The 23,179-nt window shown below is 45.9% G+C and overlaps 1 protein-coding gene across 1 annotated transcript in view; it reads right to left on the reverse strand.

Moving 5' to 3' along the window:
* Positions 1-315: 315 nt before the first annotated feature.
* MAT1A (methionine adenosyltransferase 1A) overlaps positions 316-23,179 on the reverse strand; it is a 28,630-nt gene continuing 5,766 nt past the window's right edge. The window contains exons 2-9 of the mRNA XM_084845272.1: positions 16,090-16,167; positions 14,756-14,878; positions 13,603-13,715; positions 10,638-10,781; positions 8,098-8,316; positions 5,324-5,506; positions 4,124-4,257; positions 316-2,886 (exon numbers count right to left, since the gene is read on the reverse strand). Coding sequence (XP_084701398.1) covers positions 2,784-2,886; positions 4,124-4,257; positions 5,324-5,506; positions 8,098-8,316; positions 10,638-10,781; positions 13,603-13,715; positions 14,756-14,878; positions 16,090-16,167 — 1,097 coding nt within the window. The 3' untranslated portion in view covers positions 316-2,783. The remainder of the gene's footprint in view (positions 2,887-4,123; positions 4,258-5,323; positions 5,507-8,097; positions 8,317-10,637; positions 10,782-13,602; positions 13,716-14,755; positions 14,879-16,089; positions 16,168-23,179) is intronic.

Raw genomic sequence — 23,179 nt, forward strand, 5'->3', positions numbered from 1 at the left:
CCTTCCACCCGGAGTAGGAGCTGGGAGAGGTCCTCCTGAATGAAGTAAAAAAATGGGACGGGAGAGGGGAACAGAAGAGACTGTGTGAATTTAAGGCAGGTGTGGGCAACTTTTGGCCCTCCAGATGTTTTGGCCTACAACTTCCATCATCCCTCACTATTGGCAATGCTGGCTAGGAGATGCTGGGAATTGTAGTCCAACACATCTGGAGGGCACCAGGCTGGGGAAAGCTGCTATAGTGAAAGGAGGCAAAGCTGATGTTAAGGGTGGGGAAGTGTGTGTGTGTGGGGAGGTTCCTTTTTTTGTGGGGGGAAGACAAAACGCCTGTTAAACCAACTTAAGACTGTAGTTCCTCCTTCCCCCTTATCCAAAAAGGGCTGCCCTGTGAGGGCTCGCAGCAATTAACTCTCCAAAATTTTCAGCGGAGTTAGGAAAGCTAATACAGTCTCTTCAATTGACAAATTTTGTCAGCTGGGGTACTTCAAAAGCTCCTCAACTGCACAGCTGAATTCACTTCAGCTGGCAAACCTGGAGATTTTCTAAAATCTCCATACACTTTAATCGGTCCCCACTTTAAAAGCAGCACTCTAGAGGTGGCTCGTTCCTCAGCTACTGTTGTTAGAATAAAGCACCTCACTTCCACCGCCTGTAAACTTGGCTGCTTTTAAGCTGCTGGCTCGCTGGCAATAGTAAGACAAAATCTGCCAATTTTCAACTACTTTAGAGCCTGGTAAATGAAGTGTGGGCTTTACTGCCATCTACTGGAAAGTTCAGCCATTGCCTCCTCACTGACATCTTGGAAATCTCTCCAAAATTAAAGGTCAGCTTTCTTTGCCTGTTTGGTATCCAAAAGATAATGTTCCAGTGTCTGTTATAAAATGTACATGGCTTCCAAACCTATAATAACAAGGGGAAGAACGTAACAACAAGGGGCAGAACACTTTAGTAAAATTCTTTTGACATGCAAACTGCTGTTAAAATCACATGGGAGAGGAGGGGAAAGCATACGTATGAAACAAACCACTGAAATCTGTTCCAAAGGCACTGGGAGGGTTTTCAGTTTTCTTGGGTTGAAAAACCGGCATTGCTAGCAAACTGTGCTCATGATACTGAGATTGGCTTCCGGCGATGATACGTGCCAGCCAAATATTATTAATATTATTAATAATAATTTATATAGCACCATCCAGTGTATGTGATGCTTTACATAGTAAAGTAAAATACTGAGATAAGAGTCTGAAGAGCTGATGCGCAGAAGTGCCATAGCCTATTCCAGGATGGGCTTCTGCTCCTTTTAGAGTCCTGGCAGAAAGATAATTCTTTAGGTGCAGTGTTACCTTTTTAAAAGTGCATCTGCAATGGGGGAAACTGTGCTTGCTAAGCCTCTCCTTGCAGTGGTACCATTAAAGGACAAACTATAGATCTGGATCCCCCCATTTCTATGCCCTCTTGGCCCCCTGAACCAGAGTCTCCAAATATCCAAAACTCCCTTGCCTGTCTACAGTGCCTCTTCTTCTAGGCCTTACGTGAGTTTTTCCCCCTAGCCTTCATTCAGTGCTGGCCCTAGACACTCGGCTGCCTGAAGCAGAGCCCAAATGCCCCCCCCCCCCCTGCTGGGCCAGCACTTTAAAATGCTGTGTTACATCACTCAGACAGTTCTTGTCTTCCTCTGTCCCTCCCCCTCATGATGCCACCTGAAGTAGGTCGCTTCACCCTGCTGCATGGCAAGGGCAGTCCCGTTTATTTATCTTTTTGGTCTAGTGTACCATCAACTGCCTTGCAAGTCTTTTTGTCCTCAAACCATCCTTCTTACACTTCCCTGTTTTTTTAGCCTACCACCTAGTCTGCCTCATCTCCTCCAGCTACCTTGCCTCTGGAGGCCTCTCCCCATTCAGTTTTCTCAGCCCTTGGTTACCCTTTCTTCTTACCAATACCACACAGAACACCATCCCCAATTAACCTTTTACTTCCCTCACAGAAGCTACATGATTTAATTAAGTCTATTGCTGACTGTTTCCCTCTAAGCCATTAGAATGTCATGAACATTCCATGAAGTCACAGCAGCTTGGCCAATGGCAGAGGTGTATGGCTTGCAAGCAACAGTTTGGGTTTGTGGTTGTTGTTGTTTTAAAAAGCCTTTATATATAACATAGCCCTGCCTAGAATGGGTTCAAGCAACTTTACCAGTATGTAACCATATAGATAGAAGGCACCAGACATGCACCCATTTAAAATGTTTTGTTGCAAGGCTGCTATAAAAGAGAAAGTTGGAATCCCCCCCCCCCAAAGACAGATGCTTAAAAGCCTGACAACCCCTTTGGATAAGACTCAGGTATAGGCCAATTATCCTTCTCCACACCAAGAACCTGGCAACAATTTGCAGTACCAGCTCCAGTAAGGAGACTGGAACCCAGAATCTCTAACTGTCCAGTCACAGTGAGTAAGATTATTGAACCTGAGGGAATATTCTCTTCCCATGCGGAGGATATCAGAATGTAGGAGGAGCTGGGTTGAAGGCAAGCACTCCATTATTTTATTGTGGGTCCAAGTCCTAAGTTGCCTTTCTAAATGGAAACAAAAAATAGCAGCAATAGGAAAAATGAAAAATGGCATCCGACTGCACTTTTTATCTTCTGCATGTGTGTGGGTGTGGGAATACAAAACGGTGGTGATTTCCACGAACAGATCTTCCCCCATTTTCTCAGCTGAGAGGATGGTCAATGGAAGCACCCTTTGTACTGGAATCCTTTTCCCTTTAAGCTTAAGGGTTGGCCCCAGAATGGTTAAAAGGCCAATTTCTTGGGTACTTCCCAAGTGAATTCACTTCTTCCAAAGTGACCGTAACAGGCAGTTTTCTGGTAGACAGGCTTCTTTAAATCCAGATCTCTAATTATTTGACAAAGAGAAAAAGAAGAAGGGGTCATTAATAGTGAGAGCATAAAACTATGACACGTTACTTTACTTTTTCCTGCATGGAATGGAAGCTGCCTGAAAGAAAATCCATAATAGCAGCTATGAAGAACTGCTTTAAAAGCCTAGGATGCCTAGTTAGTGAGCTACTGGCTACGTATGTCTCAGAGAAAACAGCTGCTATGGGCATGGTGATGGACCTGGGTACTCATGAGGAAATCTATCAGTCCATTAGCATCAGCTTATTTTCTGGGCACAGCTAATCCTGTTCATTTCATGAATCATTCTTGGTTGGCTGCAGAAAAGTAGGAGCCTCTTTAAAGAGGAACAACCTTTCCTTGTGTTGGAAATGTCTGGAGCACTATACCATTTAAGCTATCAGATCTGCTGGCTTGGAGGACACCAGGCTCCCGCTTGAAAAGGAAGCCCTGCCTCACTAGCAGATCTGCTGCAGCCTGTGTACATTTGCCACCTGATCAGAGCTCAGGTTTAAAATCTGTGGGATTGTCCAGCGTCTGGAACCGAGGCGTTCTCCCAGCCAGCAGAATTCTGCATGAGCTGCAGCTGATTTTCCAACTCCATTTTCAACATGAAACTGGAGGTCTCCCAAACAGCGGGTTGGATCCAGATATGCGATCATGGAAGACTTATAGTGGTGCACAGTTCTGCAAAAATGTTACGCATGTAGCACAACTGGCACAGATTGAAATCTGGCCTCGAAGTAAGAGCATACAGTACATTCCACAACGTTGCACAAAAGCCTAGTGCTCATGAAACCCAGTATGCCGGAATCACATCGTAACACAGGGGAAAGGACATTGCGGCTGCATGACATGCCTGCCACTCACTTTGGACAGAATCTGGATCGAGCCCAGTGAATTTTAGACAGATTATTCTTGCTTCTCTTTGTGAGTGAAACTCTGCGCCCCCAAAGAGCAGCAGCAGAATCTTCTGGGATAAGAAGATGATGGGGGTGGGGGGACAGCACAACGTATCCCTACTCCAGTGGGGACCTGGCTTTCCTGGAAGAAGCTTTAAGTTCCTGAAGGCAACCAGAACAGGAAAAAGCCGATATGTCTGAAAATGCATTCACTGTTCTCTTTTCCCAGCATTTGAAATTCAGCAATAGACACTATTGGGTGCTTATCCTTTCAGCAGGAGGACTACAGCCGTTTGCTCCCATTACACAGAAAGTCCCTTATAAAGTGCTTACTTCACAATGGCTCCTGGTCGAAGGTCAAAATTCTGGTGGACGACATTCAGCAGCTCTTGCTCAGGTTTTGTGGAAGTACCGTAAGTGAACAGTGAGATGGAGAGTGGCTCAGCCACACCGATGGCATAAGCCACCTGCGAGTGAAAAGGTGGCACATTTAGGCCTGGTTAACACATATGCTGTATACATCACCTGATAACCGCGGCAACCAGAGAATACTTGCTTATGGGAAGGGGCTAGTGCAAAGGGCCAAACCATTCATGAGGGCGGCAGTTCCATGTATTCAAACACAGAACTGCCTCAATCGGGTAGAAAAAGGGGAAGAAGGGAAACATGAGCAGAAGGCCACTTTTGCACACATGTCCTACTTGTGGTGGGCTTCCCACAGGCATCTAGTTGCCCACTGTGTGCCCAGAATTCTGGACTAGATAGGCCTGTTTCTGATTCAGCACAGCTCTTATGTTCTTGTTTCCCAGGGTCCAATTTTAAAAACAAGAAGGGATGCATGGGTGAAGAGACCTGAACCATCAGAGTCCCGGACTTGCCTCCCTGACAAGAGTTGTTGTGAGGATTGCTGAGATGATATATGCAAAGTTCTTTGAACACATCTCCCAACACAAAGCCACGTCTCTTAAGCTGGAACTGGTGGTTGCTGCAGATGTATACCCTCTGCCTCTTTTTCACTCTCTCCCTAGTTTCATCAAATTATACAAAAACATGTGACCCTGCTGTGCTGCAAATTTTCCTGCTCCTGCAAGGGGCAGCCAACGAACCAGTGCTGCCATATGATTCGTATTGGGGTGGGGGGAGAAGGAAATGTGACGCCTTGCCATGAAAATCAGCAGGTCCACATGTCTGTCATGATGCCCTTTATTATTATTATTATTATTATTATTATAATTACTACTACTACTACTACTACATTATGTCTTACCTCTTTTCCTCTTGCAAGGAATCCAAGGTGGCTTACATGGTCCTCCTCCTCTCCATTTTAGCCTCACAATAACCCTGTGAGGTAGGTTAGGCTGAGAGTCAGTGACTGGCCGAAACTCACCCAGTGAGCATCATGGCCAAGTGGGGACTAGAACCCAGTTCTCCCCAGTTTCAGTCCAACACTCTAACCACTACACCACACTGGCTCTAGTTCCATTTTACAGCTGCAAGATTAGCAAAGGCTGTAGAAGACCACAGTGAACTTACTTGGACCAGGACACGACGGCAAAGCCCTGCTTTCACCAAGGATTTTGCAACCCAGCGGGCTGCGTATGCTGCCGACCGATCAACTTTTGTGTAGTCTTTGCCTGAAAAAGCTCCGCCTCCATGAGCACCCCATCCACCATAAGTATCCACAATGATCTTCCGGCCCGTAACTCCAGCGTCACCCTGTAACATCACAGTGGCAAATATCACTTCCGCGTTTGTCATGAGACGGTCATTTGGGGAATGCAAGAACAACAAAATAATTTATTTATTATTAGCAATATTTATATTATTATTATTGATTTCACTTCTATACCACCCAATAGGGCAACCTGGGCTTCGACAGGAGCACCAGCCATACCAGCAGGAAAATCCCCCAGAGCCCTCTGGAATCCATCAGAATCCGTTAGCCTCCAGGGATGGACCATTTCAATAGGTCCCCCCACGCTTGCAGAAGGGAAAGGCTGCCGAGAGTCTAAACCTCAGCCGGAAGTTATCTGACCATGACAAAGTCTGCCTCTCATCTGAAACAAATCCCAAAGTGATTTACAAAAGAATAAAAACAAGCAAAGAGAAACCTCTCTCTCTCTCTCTGTCTCCCTCTCTCTCTCACACACACACAGACACACACGTATCATGAGATTAGTTTAAAGATACCTCATGGCTGCGGGAAAACCAAAGGAAATAGTTACAATTTCAATAAATGCCAAAAACATGCTTTCCACAGGGTGGGCATCACTGCAGGGAAGGCCTATCTCCATGTCGCAGCCAAACAAAAATACATGGCACAGATACGGGCCTCCCCTGAAGATCATAGTGGCCTGGGAGGTTGCTATAGGGGGAGACATTCCTTGAGGTACCTTGGAATGGAAGGAAATGCTGTGGAAAACTGCGCTGGATTTCCTATCTTTAGCACCAATGGTATTTAACTCACATTAGGAACTGTGTGTTAAGAATCATGACAATTATGCTTTGGGAATGTTAACAATGCGCAATCCTAAGTAAACATATTTCCAAATAAGTCAGTTGAAACTAATAGGATTCATTTTTGAGTTTGCTGGGCTAGGATAGAATTATCAGCTAGTTCATTCTTATTTTAATATTATCCACTGTTTTTCTAGCAGAAGGTGCCCAAAAGTAAAACACTAAAATCTGTCAAACCTTCATATAATATTTTTTTTTTAAAAAAAACTTAGTAAGACAAGATGAAGATGTAAGATGATACCACAGTCACAATAAAGCAGGAGGCAGCAATCTTAGACCACAGAAGCCAAACAAAACAGAAAGTTTTTGACAAGCCAAATTTTTTTTAAAAAACCCTACCAATATTGAAGTGCCTAAGTGCAACCACACTTAGAATACTGTGTACAGTGCTGGTCACACCACACCTAAAAAAATTATATTGGAGAGCTCAAAAAAGTGCAGAGAAGGGCAACTAAAATGATCAAGCAGCTGGAGCAACTCCCCATGAGGGAAGGTTAAAACAGCTCAGATTGTTTAGCACGGAAAAATGGTAAGTCAGAGGAGACATGTTAGCTATGCACAAAATTATGCATGGCGTGGAGAATGTGGATAGGGGAACATTTTTTTCCCCTCTCTCAAAATAATAGAACCAGGGGTCATCCTATGAAACTGATTGGTGGGAGATTCAGGACAGATAAAACTTCTTCACAGAGCACATAGCTAAACTACAGAATTTGCTACCACAAGATGTGATGATGGCCACCAATTTGGATGGCTTTAAAAGGGGGTTAGATAGGGCTGGAGGAAAAGGCTATCAGTGGCCACTAGTCCTGATGGCTGTATGCTACCTTCAGCATCAGAAGCATATGCCTATGTTCACCAGTTCCTGGAGAACATGGGCAGGAGGGTGCTGTTGCATTCATGTTTTGCTTGTGGGTCTCCCATCCACAGCTGTTTGGCCTCTGCGTGAACATAATACTGGACTAGATGGACCCTTGATCCGATCCAGCATGGCTATTCTTATGTTCTAATCCCCCTAAAGCTGCTTAAGGAAGTAGCCTGATGGGCTACTTCTGGAGGGAAAGACATCCATAGCTTGGTGACACCACTGGGAAGGCCAAATTGTGGCTAATCTCCACATGGACCTCCAAGGAGTGAGAAACTCTCAGCAAAGCCTTCTGAGTTGATCACAGTAATTGGGAAGACTCATATAGGAGAAGTTCCTTTGTGAGATCACTAGAGCAATGGATGTCAAACTCTACTGGAGGAGCGGGGGCTGGAATTCCTCTGAAGCACATCAGGAGTTCCTCATTGAGATAAGAAGTAACGATGGAAGACTCACCACTACCTACTGTCCTCTAAAATGGTTAAAATGTTGGGTGTGCACTAGGGGGCATTCTCAAGTCACACAGAGAAACACTAAGGCAAAGTCAGTCTAGCCGATACTGTGTGTACATGTCCCAGAACACTTCCCAGAATCCTTTGCAACACACAAGGGTTCTGTGGCAAATGTGCAAGCATTCCTTGAAATTAGAAAGCTTGAAAACCAGTGCAGTTGAGGATCATTCTTACTTGTGTATATTTTAGCATGTATCTTTGGGTATGTGCCTGCCTTTGAGGGGAAGTGTGCCCCTAGTTTAAATTTGGGAGGGGGGAAAGGTGCCTCAGCTAAATTTAAAAAAAATCAGAGATACTGGACTATCAGGTGAGGCTACCTGTCATAACATAAATGTGTGACTTTATTGCTTCAGGAAAGCAGAGGATGAGCACGGATAGACTTTTCTCCAAGACCCAGAAAAGTAGACACACACCTGGGGTCCTCCGATGACAAACCGGCCGCTGGGTTGAAGGTGATAAACTGTGTTGTCATCCAAGTATTTGGCTGGAACCACAGCCCTGATAACATGCTCGTGCAGGGCCTTGCGCATGGCTTCCAGAGAGATGGTTTCATCGTGCTGCACAGAGATGACGATGGTGTGAACACGCACTGGGATAACGGCGCCATCTTTCTGGATGTACTGAACCGTGATCTGAAAGCAAAAGAAGAAAGGATGAATCATAGGGCAGTGGCAAAAGGAGAGAAAGAAAAATGCACTCCCCAATAAAGCCTTTCCAACAGTTGCAAATATTTTTTTTATTCCCTACCCTGCCCCCCGCCTTTGACTCAAGTGTTCTCAGTTGAGAACTTTTGACTTAGCTCTATGTTCAGCTGCTATCCTGCCCAAAACTAGGCAGAGGCACTTTGTAGAAGCTTGAACAAAATAGGTCTATCCAATTCGGGGTGATTTCCCCCTTCCCACAGCAAACCCCCATCCCCCATCCCACCCATTGCAGTAGCGCCCCCCCACCCCCAGTGCCTCAACCCACACCATTCAGGAGTGATCCCAAACCCTCGAGAAAGGCTTGGGGTTGGGGGTGGCCCAGATGCCCCCCAGCAGACAAGGACAAATTTCCTTCCATGGATGGATCTTGGGATCCAAGCAATTGTCAGAGAATTATTTGCTCAAAAGAACATCTACAGTAAGGGCAGGCAACTTATGGCCTTCCAGATGTTGTTGGATTGCAACTCCTATTATCCCTCACTACTGGTCAATGTTAGGAATTGCAGTCCAACACATCTGGATGGCATCATGTTGGTGGAAGATTGTAGTAGAGGGGTTGTAGAAACAAGCAATAGCACATAGTGTTTGGTACTGCCATTCATTGTGAAATCACCAGCACTGATATACACCGCGCCCCGCCCCCCATGAATCCCATATTCTGAGCTGCTGGAGATAGAGGCCCTTCGTCCTCACAATAAGTGTGACAGACACAGTGGTCATCTTGATGCCTGGGCACTTGTGGCCTGTGGTACTGTGGTGATTTCCGATTAAATGGGCTGTTGGTCCATGAAAGCTTATTCCATAATAAATCTGTTCATCTTGTAAGGGGTGGTTATTGTTTGATGTGCCAGACTAACAGCTTCCCCTCCAGAAACTGTGATGATTTTGTGTTTGTTTACAGCTTTCTCCTGAACCATCTGTTCTTGTTTAGAATATCTGTGGTGCTAGGACACAGCCAGTAGGAGAAGCGAGGCCACACGGCTTAACTGGCAGGGGTAGAACAAGCTCTCTGGAGAGAGTCGCAGGGCAAAGGGCACCAGTTTCTAAATGAGGGGTGTGCACCCTGATGCCTTCAGGACTAGGGGACCATGAGTCCTCACTGCTGCCACAAGACCCCATGATGCAATTTTTTAAACAAGGATAGGCTGTTTTTTATTAGGGCTGTGAAGGGACCCCCTGACCCACCTCAGCCTCCAGATCTGAAGCGAGATCTGGGCAGCTGAAGCAGCCCCCCACTGCCCAGCCACACGAGCCGCACGAGCCCTGTACCCACCCCCCACCCAGCCATGCGAGCTCCCTGCTTCTCACCTGGACCTGTGGGGAGCACCCACAGCTGTTGGCGTCTTGGAGGGAGTCATCATTTACTTTTAAAATGGCGACTCTTCTTCCAGTAATTAAATGTTGCATGGATTGCGGCTGTAAAGGGGCCATCTACGCAACATTACAGGTGTAAATGGTCCATTTAAAAGAAAATAGCGACTCCCTCCAAGATGGTGACTGCTGCAGACATCCCGCATGGATCCAGGTAAGGAGCAGGGGGTTCACACGGCTGGGCGGGCAGCTGTCCAGATCAGGCTAAAGCAGCTTGAAGCGCTTCAGATCAATCCTGACCCACTTTGGCCCGATTCCAACCCACTCCGGAACTGGACCACTTCAGTCCAAATCACCCTGATCACATTGAAGTGATGCACAGCCCTATTTTTTTATACAGAGTAGAGATGGGAGAACCAGTGATTTTCAAGCTCACCTAAATTCTCCAAATGTCACTTTGAAGCTTGCTCCCATTTTCATTTTCGACCTGTTCTTTGATTTGCTTGAACAGGAAAAGTGCACATTTCTGTGCCTATTTCTCAAAAGTGCACACTTTCCCCCTATTGAGTAAAGCATGAAAATGAATATATATATTTCAAAAATGCACATTTCAAAGTGCATTTTTTTAAAAATGCAATTTTTGAATGTGATTGCAAATTCGGGCATTTGCAAACATTTCTCAAAAAAAGTGTTCCTGCTCACATTTGGGATTGCTAATGGGACATGATTTGCAAATGGAAACAAAATTGTTGTACATCCCTAATACAGAGGCATTCTTGAATATCCCTGGAATATTTAGCCAGCCAATTGGCAGACATCTCAACCCTACCATGTGGAAATGAGATTTCTCTAACTTGCCTCATGGTAGCCAAGAGCAGTCACATAGATTGACCCTAGTACCAAAAAAAAAGAAAAATGGGGCCAAACCCCAAATTTACCTGGGTTTTGGAGTCAGGCCTAAGCCAAGGGAGGACCCCACTGCGCCTCAGCTCAGCCATTTTGGCATTCAGTTTGTGAGCAAGCATGACAGTCAGGGGCATGCACTCTTCCGTCTCATCAGTTGCATAGCCGAACATCAGGCCCTGCAGTGGGAGGCAAATTAGGTTACCCTTTTTCAGAAACTGGACCACCTCTTCCCTCCATCCAAAACTCCACAGCCAAAATCATTTTGCTCTCTTGTTAATCAGACCATGTGACACCCCAGCTCAAACCTACAACATTGGCTTCCCAACCCCTCCTTTTTAAAGCTCTTTTAAGTAAGTTTTGCTCTGTCCTGTTCTTCAGCACATATCATGTCCCCATTACATCCCTGCCTGTTACCACTTCTTATGTGTATCAACCTCACTCAGCCAAAAGTCTCTTGGGGCCAATTTACATAAGAGTTCCCTCCCCCCACCCACCCCAGTCACTGTAATGCCTGGCTCACTTGTGCAGCACACGACACACTCCCCAACCCGTTCTCCTCACACGATTTCTGCCCTTATATCACAGATTTCCTCAGACTTTTTTAATGACATGTTTTATGTTTTGCAGTTTCTACTTGGCATAAATTCTTGTGCACACTACCCTCACAGTACTATAACTTATCCTGGTGGGAGTGGCTTCAGCCCACAGAACTGGTTGAGCAACCTTTCTTCTTGCTTTTGCCTTTCACCTTTCTGTGTGTGTGTGTGTGTGTGGGGGTGACTCTGTGGGGAGGAAGTAAGGCTTTGTCCTCCATCTGCCAACCATTATAGACAAGGGAGTATCAACAACCATTTAATTTTTTTAAACAGTATTTGTCAATGAGCACCTACAGAGTTCCACATCTGCAAGTAACACATTTGTCCTATTAAATGGTTCCTCCACAGGTACGGAGCTTTGCAGGTACATTTCAATAAACATTGCTAATTAAAAAAAAAAAAAAAAGGCTGATCATACACCTTTGCAGTCTTACAAGCAAAACAGCAGTGGCTCAGAGGAGACAAAGGGGCAGCCATCAGCCATTCTCAACAGATTTCTCATCTCCCTTCCCCTGAAGGGCTTCCCCATCTCCATTTTCTCTTTTCTTTCTTTCTTTCTTTCTTTCTTTCTTTCTTTCTTGCATTTAGTTATTACTTTATTTAATAAATTATAATAATTTTTTCCTCACTCTATCTCTGTGTTGCCCAGTGAAATGGTGAGTGAGGTCAATGCTGCTTCCCCTCACACCCCTCCCTCCTTTGAAAAAAAAATACTGCAATTTCTTTTCAAGCCTTCCCATCTATCCCCCTTTTTCTTTTCTTTTCCTTGCCTAAAAAAACTACTGGCTGACAAAGTGTGGAAACACATGTTTACTCAGAAATCACATTGACTTCAATGGTGTTTACTCCTGGGTAGCGCTGGCCCCAAGCAGGGCAAGAGAAAACCACCCTTGAGCACATAACCATAGGGGCTGCCTTGGAGAAGGCTGCATTGGCTTTTGTGTCGGTTAGCAGAGTGGATTGGAGAACGGTTTTAGGTGGAGTGGGAGAGGGGAAAATAAAGGCAGTCACTGTCTGGGAAAAAAACCTCTTCTCTGGTTAAAATAATGTGGGCCTTCACTGGTGCACATGCATTAAATTGTTTTTTAAAAAGCAATCATCCTGCTGATTCTAGGTAACTTCTGCTTTTACTGATTTCTTATCAGTAACCTTTGTTTTTAATGAATATGTTGTTATCGAATTTTACTGCACCTGTTTTGTATGGCTTTCCTCTGTGCGCCGCATTAAAAGGGTTCACCCTTAAAGGTGGCCTAAACGTAATTTTAAAATAAACATCCCTCCCACTTTGAATACAGTGCAAGCACTATGAAGCAACCTGTGACAGAAATCTGCATTATAAAGTGACATGACTCCAGTCATGTGACCTTTCAAACTCCTCCTCCTTCTCCCACAACTAGAACACTATGCACTGGTGTATGGCACTCGATTGTATTTTAAGCTCGGCAGATACAACGCTGTATTCATCAACGTGCACCCACCAAGCAGCAATTGCAGTTGGAGAAAATACCAGCACAGCAGTGCCTCACAAACAAAAGGGGCTCCGGTGTACATCCTCCCTTGGTCTCTTAGATAGCTCAGTGGTTGTCACCTATGCCTGTAATTCCTTCCCAGGACACTTACACATTCTACATCTTCCCCCGACCCTTCCTGCCTTCAAACCCCTCTTCAAAATCTGTTTTTTCCCCACAAAGCTTTTGGCTTAGGACCTAAGTCCTCCTCACCCACTGAAATTCAGCCAGTGTATGGGTAACATTTGGTTACAATCATCTCTCAGTATCCTTTCCTCCATTCCCTGTGCTCTTTCCCCCATTGTCATAATTAGACAGTAAGCTCCCTGGGGCAGGGACCTGCTTTACTTGTGTTACTCTGTAAAGTGCCATGTATACTGAAGCCATCGTCATCATCAGTGCAATACTGTAGTGCCCTGGTCGGCAACTAGTTTTTAACAGGAAAGTCATTTAGAGCAAGGGGTGGTGAACAGGAGGCGCCCCATCTTCCAGATTGCCAGTATGTCTCATTGCCACAGCCACCAGTCCCTGCACACCCACAAAACTCTTGTCTCTAACTTGGCAACTGGAGATTGGAGGGGAAGGGCAAGAAGGTGGTGGCACCAGATGTGGGACCTACAGCACTGATCCCGGCATAATTGCCTCCCTGTCCCTGAGAGCTGCATCCTGAAATACACTAGGTAAATCAAGATGCTCACTGTTCATTGGCACTTCATGCTAAATACCTGCAACAATAGAGGTAGAAATCTATTTTTGGTTCCTAGGGTGCAATCCTATGCCTGTTTAGACAGAACAAAGTCCTACAAGTCCCAGCACTCCCTAGCCACCTACCTTTTCCTGTCTAAACAAACACGCAGAGGATTGTTCCCTTAAAAGTTTGGCGAGATGATTACCTGGTCCCCAGCACCAACTTCTTCTTCAGTCCGGTGCAGATGAACACCCTGGGCAATATCAGGCGACTGTTGTTCCAACGCCACAAGAACGTTACAGGTCTTGTAGTCAAAGCCTGTGGAGCAGAATTCCAAACTATGACTGCCTTTATTTCCTCCCTCCCCTCTTCTTCTTTAGAATCCTGTTTAGCGGGACTGCATGGGGCATTTTTAGTAGATATCCCCCCAGCAGGATTTACAAGTTCTCATTCTGAGGAGGGTATGAACGTCCACGAAGGGGAGAGCAAAGCAATCTCAGGAGTAATGAAAATTATGAAACGGCAATTGGTCCAAAATAGGGCACTCAGATTACTAACTGGGACTGGGCAGTTTGAGCACATTGTCCCTGTGCTTTGCCACCTGCACTAGCTCCCAGGCCATTTCCGAGACCAATTTAAAAGGCCGGGCTTTTTAAAACATTAAAGCCCCAAATTGCTCGGGCCCAAGTTATCTGAAACACCACCCTCTCCCATACGTACCTCCGCAAACCTTAAAATCTCCCCTGCTCTGAGTGTCCCTGCCAAATCAGGTGAGGTGGGTAACAAGCAGTGAAAGGGCCTTTTCGGCAATGGCTCCCGTTATGGGATCAGGGCCCTGCATGCTTACTTGTAAGAAAAAAAGAGAGGGTAAGCTGCACACTACATATTTAATATAGTGTGACTTTCAGCCCTTAGTGCCCAAACCGCTGTCTGCAACCCTCCCCACCTACCCCCTACTCTGGTTATTCGCTGCCACTGGCCAGCAGCCTTATTCATGAGTAGCACCAAATATGTAGCTTTGGCCTCAGGAAGGCCAGCCACTAGGGCCCAGCAAACAACATTACTGAAGAGATCAAGTCTAGCCGGGATGCCTCAACAACAGGCCCAAGTTAAAGGACGTCCTGGGCTCTGACCCTGAGATAACCTTTGACTGCCCTATAAATAGTTTTTCCTTTTCCTTATGAAAGGAGTTGGTGTTGGTCTCCTGGAAATGTCTGAGCATTCCTCGGGCACAATTGCATCAGGCTTTTCCTCCTCCTCCGTGCTGACCAAACCGAGATGGACTCGTTCTGCAGCTTTTGGTTGACCAGAGCAGCCAGGCCACTCCGCAGCAGGGGGCCTCCGGTTTTCCCACCAACCTTTTGCTGAGTCATCGTAACCTATGTTCAGAATGGTGTCTCGGACAATCTGCTGGTAATCCACCACAGCTCTGGATGTGATTTCCCCACAGAGTAACACCATCCCTGTTTTACACACCGTCTCTAAAAGGAGAAGGAAAAGAAGTGGGAAACCCTCTTAGGGTGGGTTCACTGACAAGAAGAACAGCCTATGCACCTGGGGACTTGGGATTCCCATCCTCTCCCAGTTTGTTTTCTTCACTGGAATTTTCCACTGCTCTTTCACTTTCCCAATAGAAGTATTTCATTTGTTATTTATGTATTTATTACATTTTTATCTCCCCCTTCTTCCGAGTTGCTCAGGGCACTGTACATGTTCCCGTCCCACTAACGCTGATTTATTATTATTACATTTATATCCTGCCTTTTTTCCCTCACGCAAGGAACCCAGGGTGGCTTACATGGCCCTCCTCCTCTCCATGTTATCCTCACAACAATCCTGTGAGGTAGGTTGACTGGCCCAAAGTCACCCAGTGAGCTTCATGGCTGAGTGAAGACTAGAACCCGGGTCTTCCGAGTCCCAGTCCAACACTCTAACCACTACACCACACTGGCTCCCCTTTCCTGTCTTTCATTCATCCCCACAACAACCCTTTGAGATAAGTTAGGGCGAGAAATGATGACAGCCTCAGGACTGAGCTTAATGGCTAGGCAGACTTTTGAAACCAGGCATTCGTTGTCTGGAGTCCAATACCACACACACACACACACACACACACACACACACAGAATAAGAGCTCCCATATTCATCTCCCAAGCCCAAGACAAAACCCCATGATTGTTTCAGGGCCAAAGAAGGATGAGGAGGATCAGGCTTCCTTCTGATGGAAACCATCAAGGGGACTCTCTTCCTCGGAGCCCAAGACAAAATTTCTGAAGTCAGGGCCAGCAAAGAAATCATGGAGGTGGAAATAGAGACAGATCTCCTTCTGTTTGCCTTGCCTCTCTTCTGTCCCCACTCTCCATTCTTTCTTTGTAGATCCCCACTTGTAAATGTATAATTACTAGTTTATTGGTTCCATCTTTGTCACAGTCAGGCATGGCCGAGGGATGGAGCACTGGATGGGGTTTTTAAGTGGCTTCCACTGAATTCTGCATGGGACAAAGGAAAGGGAGATGCAACCTGGGACACAGCTTGGTGAAATTAGTAAAACTTTCCTCCTGCTTTTGATGCTTCTGCTAGGGGTCCTCACAATATATGGCTCCTCCACTTCCCCCACAAACTCTCTCCATGATGGGCATTTTGCTAGTCAATGCATCGTAGCTGTCACGTCAGAAAAGAATTAGTCTCTTACCACAAGCAACCTTGGCATTTGGATCCTGCTGCAGATGCGCATCGAGCACAGCATCACTGATCTGATCACATATCTTGTCTGAAAGAGACCGATGTTGAGTGTTTGACAAAAAAAATAATAATAATCAGAAAATATGGAGTGCATGTGTCACACTGAATTGTGAAGAAAAAAGGTTTAATTCAGGGATGCACAACCCGTGCCCCCATAATGATGTCCCGACCCCCCCACTCCTAGCAAATCCCCTCCAGCTGATTTCCCCACTGCCTGTACTTTTCACTGCCTCCCCCAGAGATCCTCATACAGATTGTTCTTTCCTACCACTGCTAACAGAGAGGAAAGACTAATGCATATCAATATCACTGGGGGGGGTTGCGCACGCACGCGCATGTGAGTCTGAGGCTGTGTGCATATGTGCACATGTGCTTGTGGACTCCTCCCCCGGAGCCAGCATCGCATGGGATCCTTGCGGCCAAAAAGGCTGTGCAACGCTGTTTTAATGTTTATGTCAGGGGCACATATAGATCCGCCAAATGCACACCACCTATCCCCTTACAGAAATAAGTTAATGGGTCAAAGACAAGAGAAGCCAGTCCTTGAGCTGCACTTTGCCAAGCCAAACCAAAGTAAAGACCGAGTCAGATGGGAATACATTCTGTGCATGGTCGGTTTTATGTTCAAGAGTAATCACCTCGCTAGCAAAAGGAGATCCTAACATGGCTTTCAAACACCCCTCTCCCCAAAATGCTGCCCTCCAAGGGCCCGATTCAGACTTTTGCAGACCCGGTGATTCCCATCTCTGTTAACACAGGTACAGAGTATACTGCTCTGCTGAGACATCACGCTGTACAAACCACAAAGTCTGGTTTTGGTAGTTATCAAGGGCAAACTCCTTTTAATCTTTACGGAAGTCAGAAAAGGACCCATTAGAGATCATGCCTAGTAGGTTTTTGCTACTGGGCATTATAGAAACAAAACAAAACAAACAAATAAATAAATAAATATTGTAGCCCTTCAGCTCAATTAGCACTTTATGATGGCAGGTGTGTTTGTATTTACACCAGTGTGTCCTGCAGTTAAGGTATACCGAGGAGATGCATTTCTCCAACACTTGGGGGCACATGGAACACATGCCCCATTTCAGCCACCATTGGTCACAGCTCCCTGCCACATGTCTACGTTTGGAGGTGCATGTTTGCTCCTCACACTTTACAGCTCCAATACAAAAAGCGGGGGAATCTTGAATTAGGAGGACGTGGGATCGCAATCCTGGTAAAACATAGCAAAGAGATGCTACGCAGGAATTACCCAAAGCTGAAAAATCCAAGGTGCCCCGAATATTGCAGCTCATCCATTTGCCAGGGGGAAGGGGTGAGCAGAGGTGTGTGTGGGGGGTGAGAGAGAGAGAGAGAGAGAGAGAGAGAGAGAGAGAGAGAAGTGATGGTGAAGAGAAGCCTGATTGATTTTTTTAGCTCTAAGAAATGCACACACAGCACACCTCTTGGACTGGAGTACAGGTGTTCCCAGCAGGAAACGTCTGGCAAACACAGAAAACATTCCTGCTGCCAGTGTGTGAATCACCCTCCCTTGAGCAACTCATCTGGGTCTATACCCCTCATTTTATTCCCTTCTGGCTTCCACAGCAGCTATCTTTTCCATGTACTTGGGAAATCAGTACTGATAAGCCACCATACTGTAGTTGCCGTGCAGTGCAGAAAACTCATACTGATGTGAGCAATTGCTACTGAGAGCACGCATGCACGCACGCACGCACTGAGCGGCTGAAATGTGAATGTAATATGCCTAGAGCAGCTCCTGCATGAGGTACAGCTACTACTAATACATCTGCAACTAGCATACTTACATAAAAGAACATCCCAGTTCTCATTTGGCTTCCATTCATCGCACTGTGATGTTGGCCAGCCCCTCCCATGAGATTTTTCCAGGGTTAAGGCTTTGGAGGACCAAAGGTGGATGGGAATTCAACTTGCTTCCATTGGTGATTGGTCCAGTGGGACCCAGCCAAAAAAGAAGCAAGATACAGAGGGAGGGGTGTGTTTCTGTGGGGGGGAATATCCCTACACAGATAAAATATTATTAAGGTCCCAGCTGCTGGCAGAGATGACTCAAGCAGTACATTTTACCAGGATTGGGATCCCCCAGTCCTCCTAATTCAAGCTGGCCTTGAGGAAACCAAGTCCTTCTGCTCGCAGAAAAAGCATTTTTATTCAGGCATACCTTTGGCATGTACGCTGGTTCACTGCTGAAGGGAGTGGGGGCTTCTATTGGGTTGGATGCTGTTTATTTCTTTTATTGTTCTGTTTATATTTGAGCTTTCAATTCATTTTTATGGTTGTTTTAATTACATTTTTGTTTTAATCTTGGTCTTATTATTGTTAGCCACCTCGAGTGCCATTTTTTGGTGGAAGGAGAAAATAGAAATCAAAGTGTTGTGTTTTTAGATCCTTTCCTGCTGCTGGTTTTTTACTCTGTTTTTTTAATTTAAAGATGTTATGTTTTATCATGTAGTATAGGTTTTTAATTTTTGTGAACTTCCCAGAGAGCTTTGGCTATAGGGCAGTATAGAAATGTAAATTAATTATTGTTGTTGTTATTGTTGTTATTATTATTATTAAATAAAGCCAGCCCCATGTGTTTTAGAAACATAGACCACCAGCGAAAGTCAATCCTTTGTTCTGTTTTCCTCAACCTCTTGAACCCAGATGGAAAAAGCCTCCACTGCATGGCACAAAGCAAAGCTGCCCAAATGGAGCGTTTTCCCTGAGGGCTGCTTGTGGCTTTTAACTTCACCAGCCCTATACTCGAGACTTCTTTTCCCCTTCACAAATAAAGAAAGCCTCACCCAGCAGCAGCTGAGGGGATCTTTAAATTCCTGAGGCTGCCATCCTATACCTACATGCATGGGGAGTGAGCCCCATGGAACACAAGGCGAATTACTTCTGAGTAGACATGTATAGGATGGCCCAGTTAAAGTGACAGCTATTCACGGAGCAAGAAGCTGCTCCCCTTTCTGCTCAGTCCTGGGACAGAAGATATTTAATCACAGCTTCTAGATGGTGTTATATGAGACGATGGGCCAATATTAACTCCCTGACCAGTGATCTCTTAGAACTTTGACCCTATAATCAGAAACAGACAGTGCTTGTTGCATATGATACCCCCAGCTTGGATCACCAGACCAGCATGCTGTTTGCCACAGGAGAGCAATTACATTCAAAACATCCATCACAACATTGGTTTAACTTGGGTAATGCGCTTCGCCAGAGATTCTGCAGTTAAAACTCTTTGCACGTGCCTCTTGAATCAGTTCTATACATAAGGACAAGCAGCACACTCCTATATACACCTACTCAGAAACAGGCCCCACTCATTTCAATGGGTCTTACTTTCAGGTTAGGGGATAAAACACAGTCCTGGGTTCTCTCCCCACTCCCTTTCCCGGCAATGCTGTCAGTAGATAACGCTGCATATTTAAGTACATAAAAATATCAATGTGATAAATTATATAGTTTGTAGTATTTAACAGTTGTTGTTGTTCAGTCGTTAGTTTTAAATGGTGATAAGTTCTTTAATAATAATGAATGCTGATTTGCAAGCAGGCAAGCAAGTTTGTCTGGCTAGTCTGGTGAATTCATGGTTGTTAATAAATCCATCTTCTATGGTGAGTGGGGACCACAGCACCCCCAGACACCTCCACACAGTGCCAGCTTCAGGTTTCTGAGGGCCCTTGGGCAAGACACCCCCAATGGGCCCCTCGCTCAGTAACTCTATCTTCTCACCACCATTGTCACCATCTGCTATTGCTCCTCTTCCTCTTCTTCATCCTCCCTACCATTTGCTTGCTTGACAGGGAGAGAGCCAGTGAGCAAGCAGGCCATGGCATCTACAGCTCCTCCTTCTTAACGCCATTGTTGTCTGGGCCAGAGCGAGAGGCAGGTGAACAACCAGGCTGCAAGGGTGTTGAGGAGGAGCAAGGTGTGAGCACTCAGGAAAAGTGCTCTCTGTGCCCCCTCATTCTCCAAAGCATTGCTGCCCCACTAACCTGCACCCTCCCTCTGGTCCCAATCCACACAACTGCCCAGAGGAAGAGCATGAGGGAAGTAGAGGATGCTCCTCTACCTCCTCACTCTTATCTTTGCTTGCATGCTCAGAGAAGGCAGGTGAACAGGCACCAAGGGATCTCCAGTGTGGCAGCGGACCCGCCACTGCAGAAGTGGGCAACTGAGGGCCTCCAGATGTTTTGGCCTACCACTCTCATCAGTCCTAGCCAGCACAGCCAATGGTGAGGGATGATGGGAGTGGTAGGCTCAAACATCTGGAGGGCCACAAGTGGCCCACCCCTGCCCTACTGCGATGTGGACCTCGATAGGTGCCCAGTGAAGCTTACCCTTGGTGCCAGCCCTGCTCAAGGGGGTCAGTTTGGCCCTTACTTACGACAGTTTTCAGTCCTGGTCATATGCACACCTTTTGTGTGCGCATTCCCCCACCCCCACATCCCCATGTCTTTACCACAAAGAATCCAGAGCTAACGCAACTTCCACTCAGTGTTTGCGAAAGTAAAAGCTAGGCTCTCCGGAGGTGTGTACAGTTATCTTTCACATAAAAGTGAACCCTCCTTTTTAAAGACATGAAGGATGCCTGCTGATGGGATGCATGCAGGACTGAGAACACCACGCAGCACAAACCCCACAGGACTTTTAAAAGACCTCTTGGACATCTGAATCCCAAATGCCCCACCAGGAGGGCATTCTGAGAATAGCCTTCCTATCTGATTCTGTGAGAAACAGCCCTGAAGGTCAAAGGTGAAAGCTCAGATGGGCACAACCTGGTCTGTCCACTAACCTTAGACAAAATGAACCAATATTGGTATAGGATTGCAGTCAGAAGTCACCATTCAGCCTTTTCCCCTCTTTTTATTTCAAAGTCTGGTTGTTGTTGAAGTGAAGAAGAGGCATTGGTAGTGCAAGTGAGCCTCCTGGCAGATTTAAATGGCATCTTTGCATTACAAAGCAATCAAACCAAGCACTGCTTTAAGCTATATATCTGAAAGTGCCCTTAGGGCGCAATCCTATGGCTGATAGTCAGCAGCTAGATGGCCATAGGATAGGTTGGTTCCTGGAGAACTGACCCCCACCCCCTCCCACGCCGCCTCGTAGGAAGCGCGGATCAGCCCCACACTCCGCGCTTGTAAGAGTAGCGCAGAGCAGCAAAAATAGGGTGTTCCCAGGGGCGGGGCGGGGAAGTCAGAAATCTGGTACGACACATCCTATGTGTTGTCCGGCTGACGCTTCCCACGCTCTGAGGTCCCACAGCTAGACAGCCAAAATCGGCTGTCTAGCCACGAAAGCAGGGCTGGGGGAGTGAAGAGGAGATCCGCTCCTCACCACTCCTCCTGCCCTGCACTGGATAGGCGGTCGCCCCTGGGGTCGGAGGCAACCATCGATCTTGATAGGATTGCTCCTTCCATTGTTTTATGTCCATGTAATGGTAAATCCTGAAGACCTTTGTTTTTCTTTTCACATTTGTAGTTTGCTTGTCATCCAAAGCAATCACCAAGGCCTCCCTGGAATTTATCCCAGGTGAGTCTAAAAGCCCTATGAAAAATTTTGGGCTGAAAGTAACTTACCCAAGGTTACCCACTGTACTTTGTGGCAGAGGGTCGAAGTACTAGTGATCTAGGTGATCCGTGACTGGATCTCCCCTGCCAAATTTAAGATGTCAAGAACCATTTAAATCAGCTTTCCCCAACAAAGTGCCCTCCAGATGTGTTGGACTACAACTCCCAGGATGCTGAAAGTTGTTGTCCTACACATCTGGAGGGCACCCAGTTGGAGAAGACTGTTTTAAATCCAACAGTGGCAAGCTGAATTGGATGAGGGAATATGGTGCTGGGGCAGAGGATTTCATCCTTTCCCCTGTGCAGTTCCCTAATTTAAATTTCTTCCCCCTGGCTGCAAGCTACTATTACTCCTGGAGGGCAAAGAAGACAGGTATAATCTTCAATTCTTCCCTTCATCCGCAGCTGCTTTTAACTTTAAAAAAGAAAAGTGGGAGACCTAATCACAGGTCAGCCACATCACATCTGTTTTTTGACCCTGAGTAGGAGTTTGAACTCTGCTTTCCCTGGCCCATGTCCAAACCAGGTGGACACGTGAACAGGGCAGATAGTGACTAGCAAGAACTAGGGCAGCTCTTTTGTTTTTTCTGCAATAGGCTAAAGCGGCTACCTCCTGGAAATTGAATTTCCTGAAATCGTGGTTTTGTTTTATATTACAAAATGGGAAACTATTGACATTTCTGATGAAATTTGAAAGGAAGTGAAGCTTTGGGGGCAGAGGTGGTGTTTAAATTGAATTTGTGCCAGTGTCTAACTTTTTAAAAAGCACCAATTTGATATTGCCAAAACAAAGTGGAATTTTGACACTGAGTAGTCATTTAAGGTAATCAGTTTGTCCTAGCTGACATGTTTGCCCAAATTCACTGTGCGCTTTTCCCTGACATTAGGTGACTGGGACACATGAGTTTGTTGGACTATTACAAAAAGAACTTTTGACAGCTGACCTTGCGCTTCTTAGAAACCTATTGCAAAAATGAAGAACATAGCTAAATAAAAAAAGAACACCCCGGATGATTCTTTACTGCATTCGTCTAATCTAGAAATTTTGTATAACGAGATTTGTAGCATGGTTCCAAGTGTGGCTAAAACACACTTGACTTTTACAGAATCAGTTTCCACAGACTAGGCTACAACCTAGCCAGTAGTTAATCATGGCACAGCGGCACAAAAAAGGGGAGGGCAATTTTACCTTGTTTTTATGAAAGTAGCAGTTTGCTGCCGAAATTCGGCAGTGCAGTAGCATGGCAGCAAAAAAGGGCCTGTTTGTCCTTGTTTTAAAGGAAAATCCACCGGTTTTCCTGCTGCATTTCAGTGGCACATTTGGGGGGGGGAGGGGTGTGACTCCAAGTGGCTTCTGGGGAGGGATTTGTCCCAGACATTCCCCATCCCTGAGTCTAAGCAACGCAGCTGCCTCAGGTGGCAGCTGCTGAGGCGCAGGGCATGGACAGAATATGT

This window comes from Heloderma suspectum, chromosome 3 (assembly GCF_057233095.1).
Source record: "Heloderma suspectum isolate Gila_16-S chromosome 3, 16-S_ref, whole genome shotgun sequence".
Lineage (NCBI taxonomy): Eukaryota > Metazoa > Chordata > Lepidosauria > Squamata > Helodermatidae > Heloderma > Heloderma suspectum.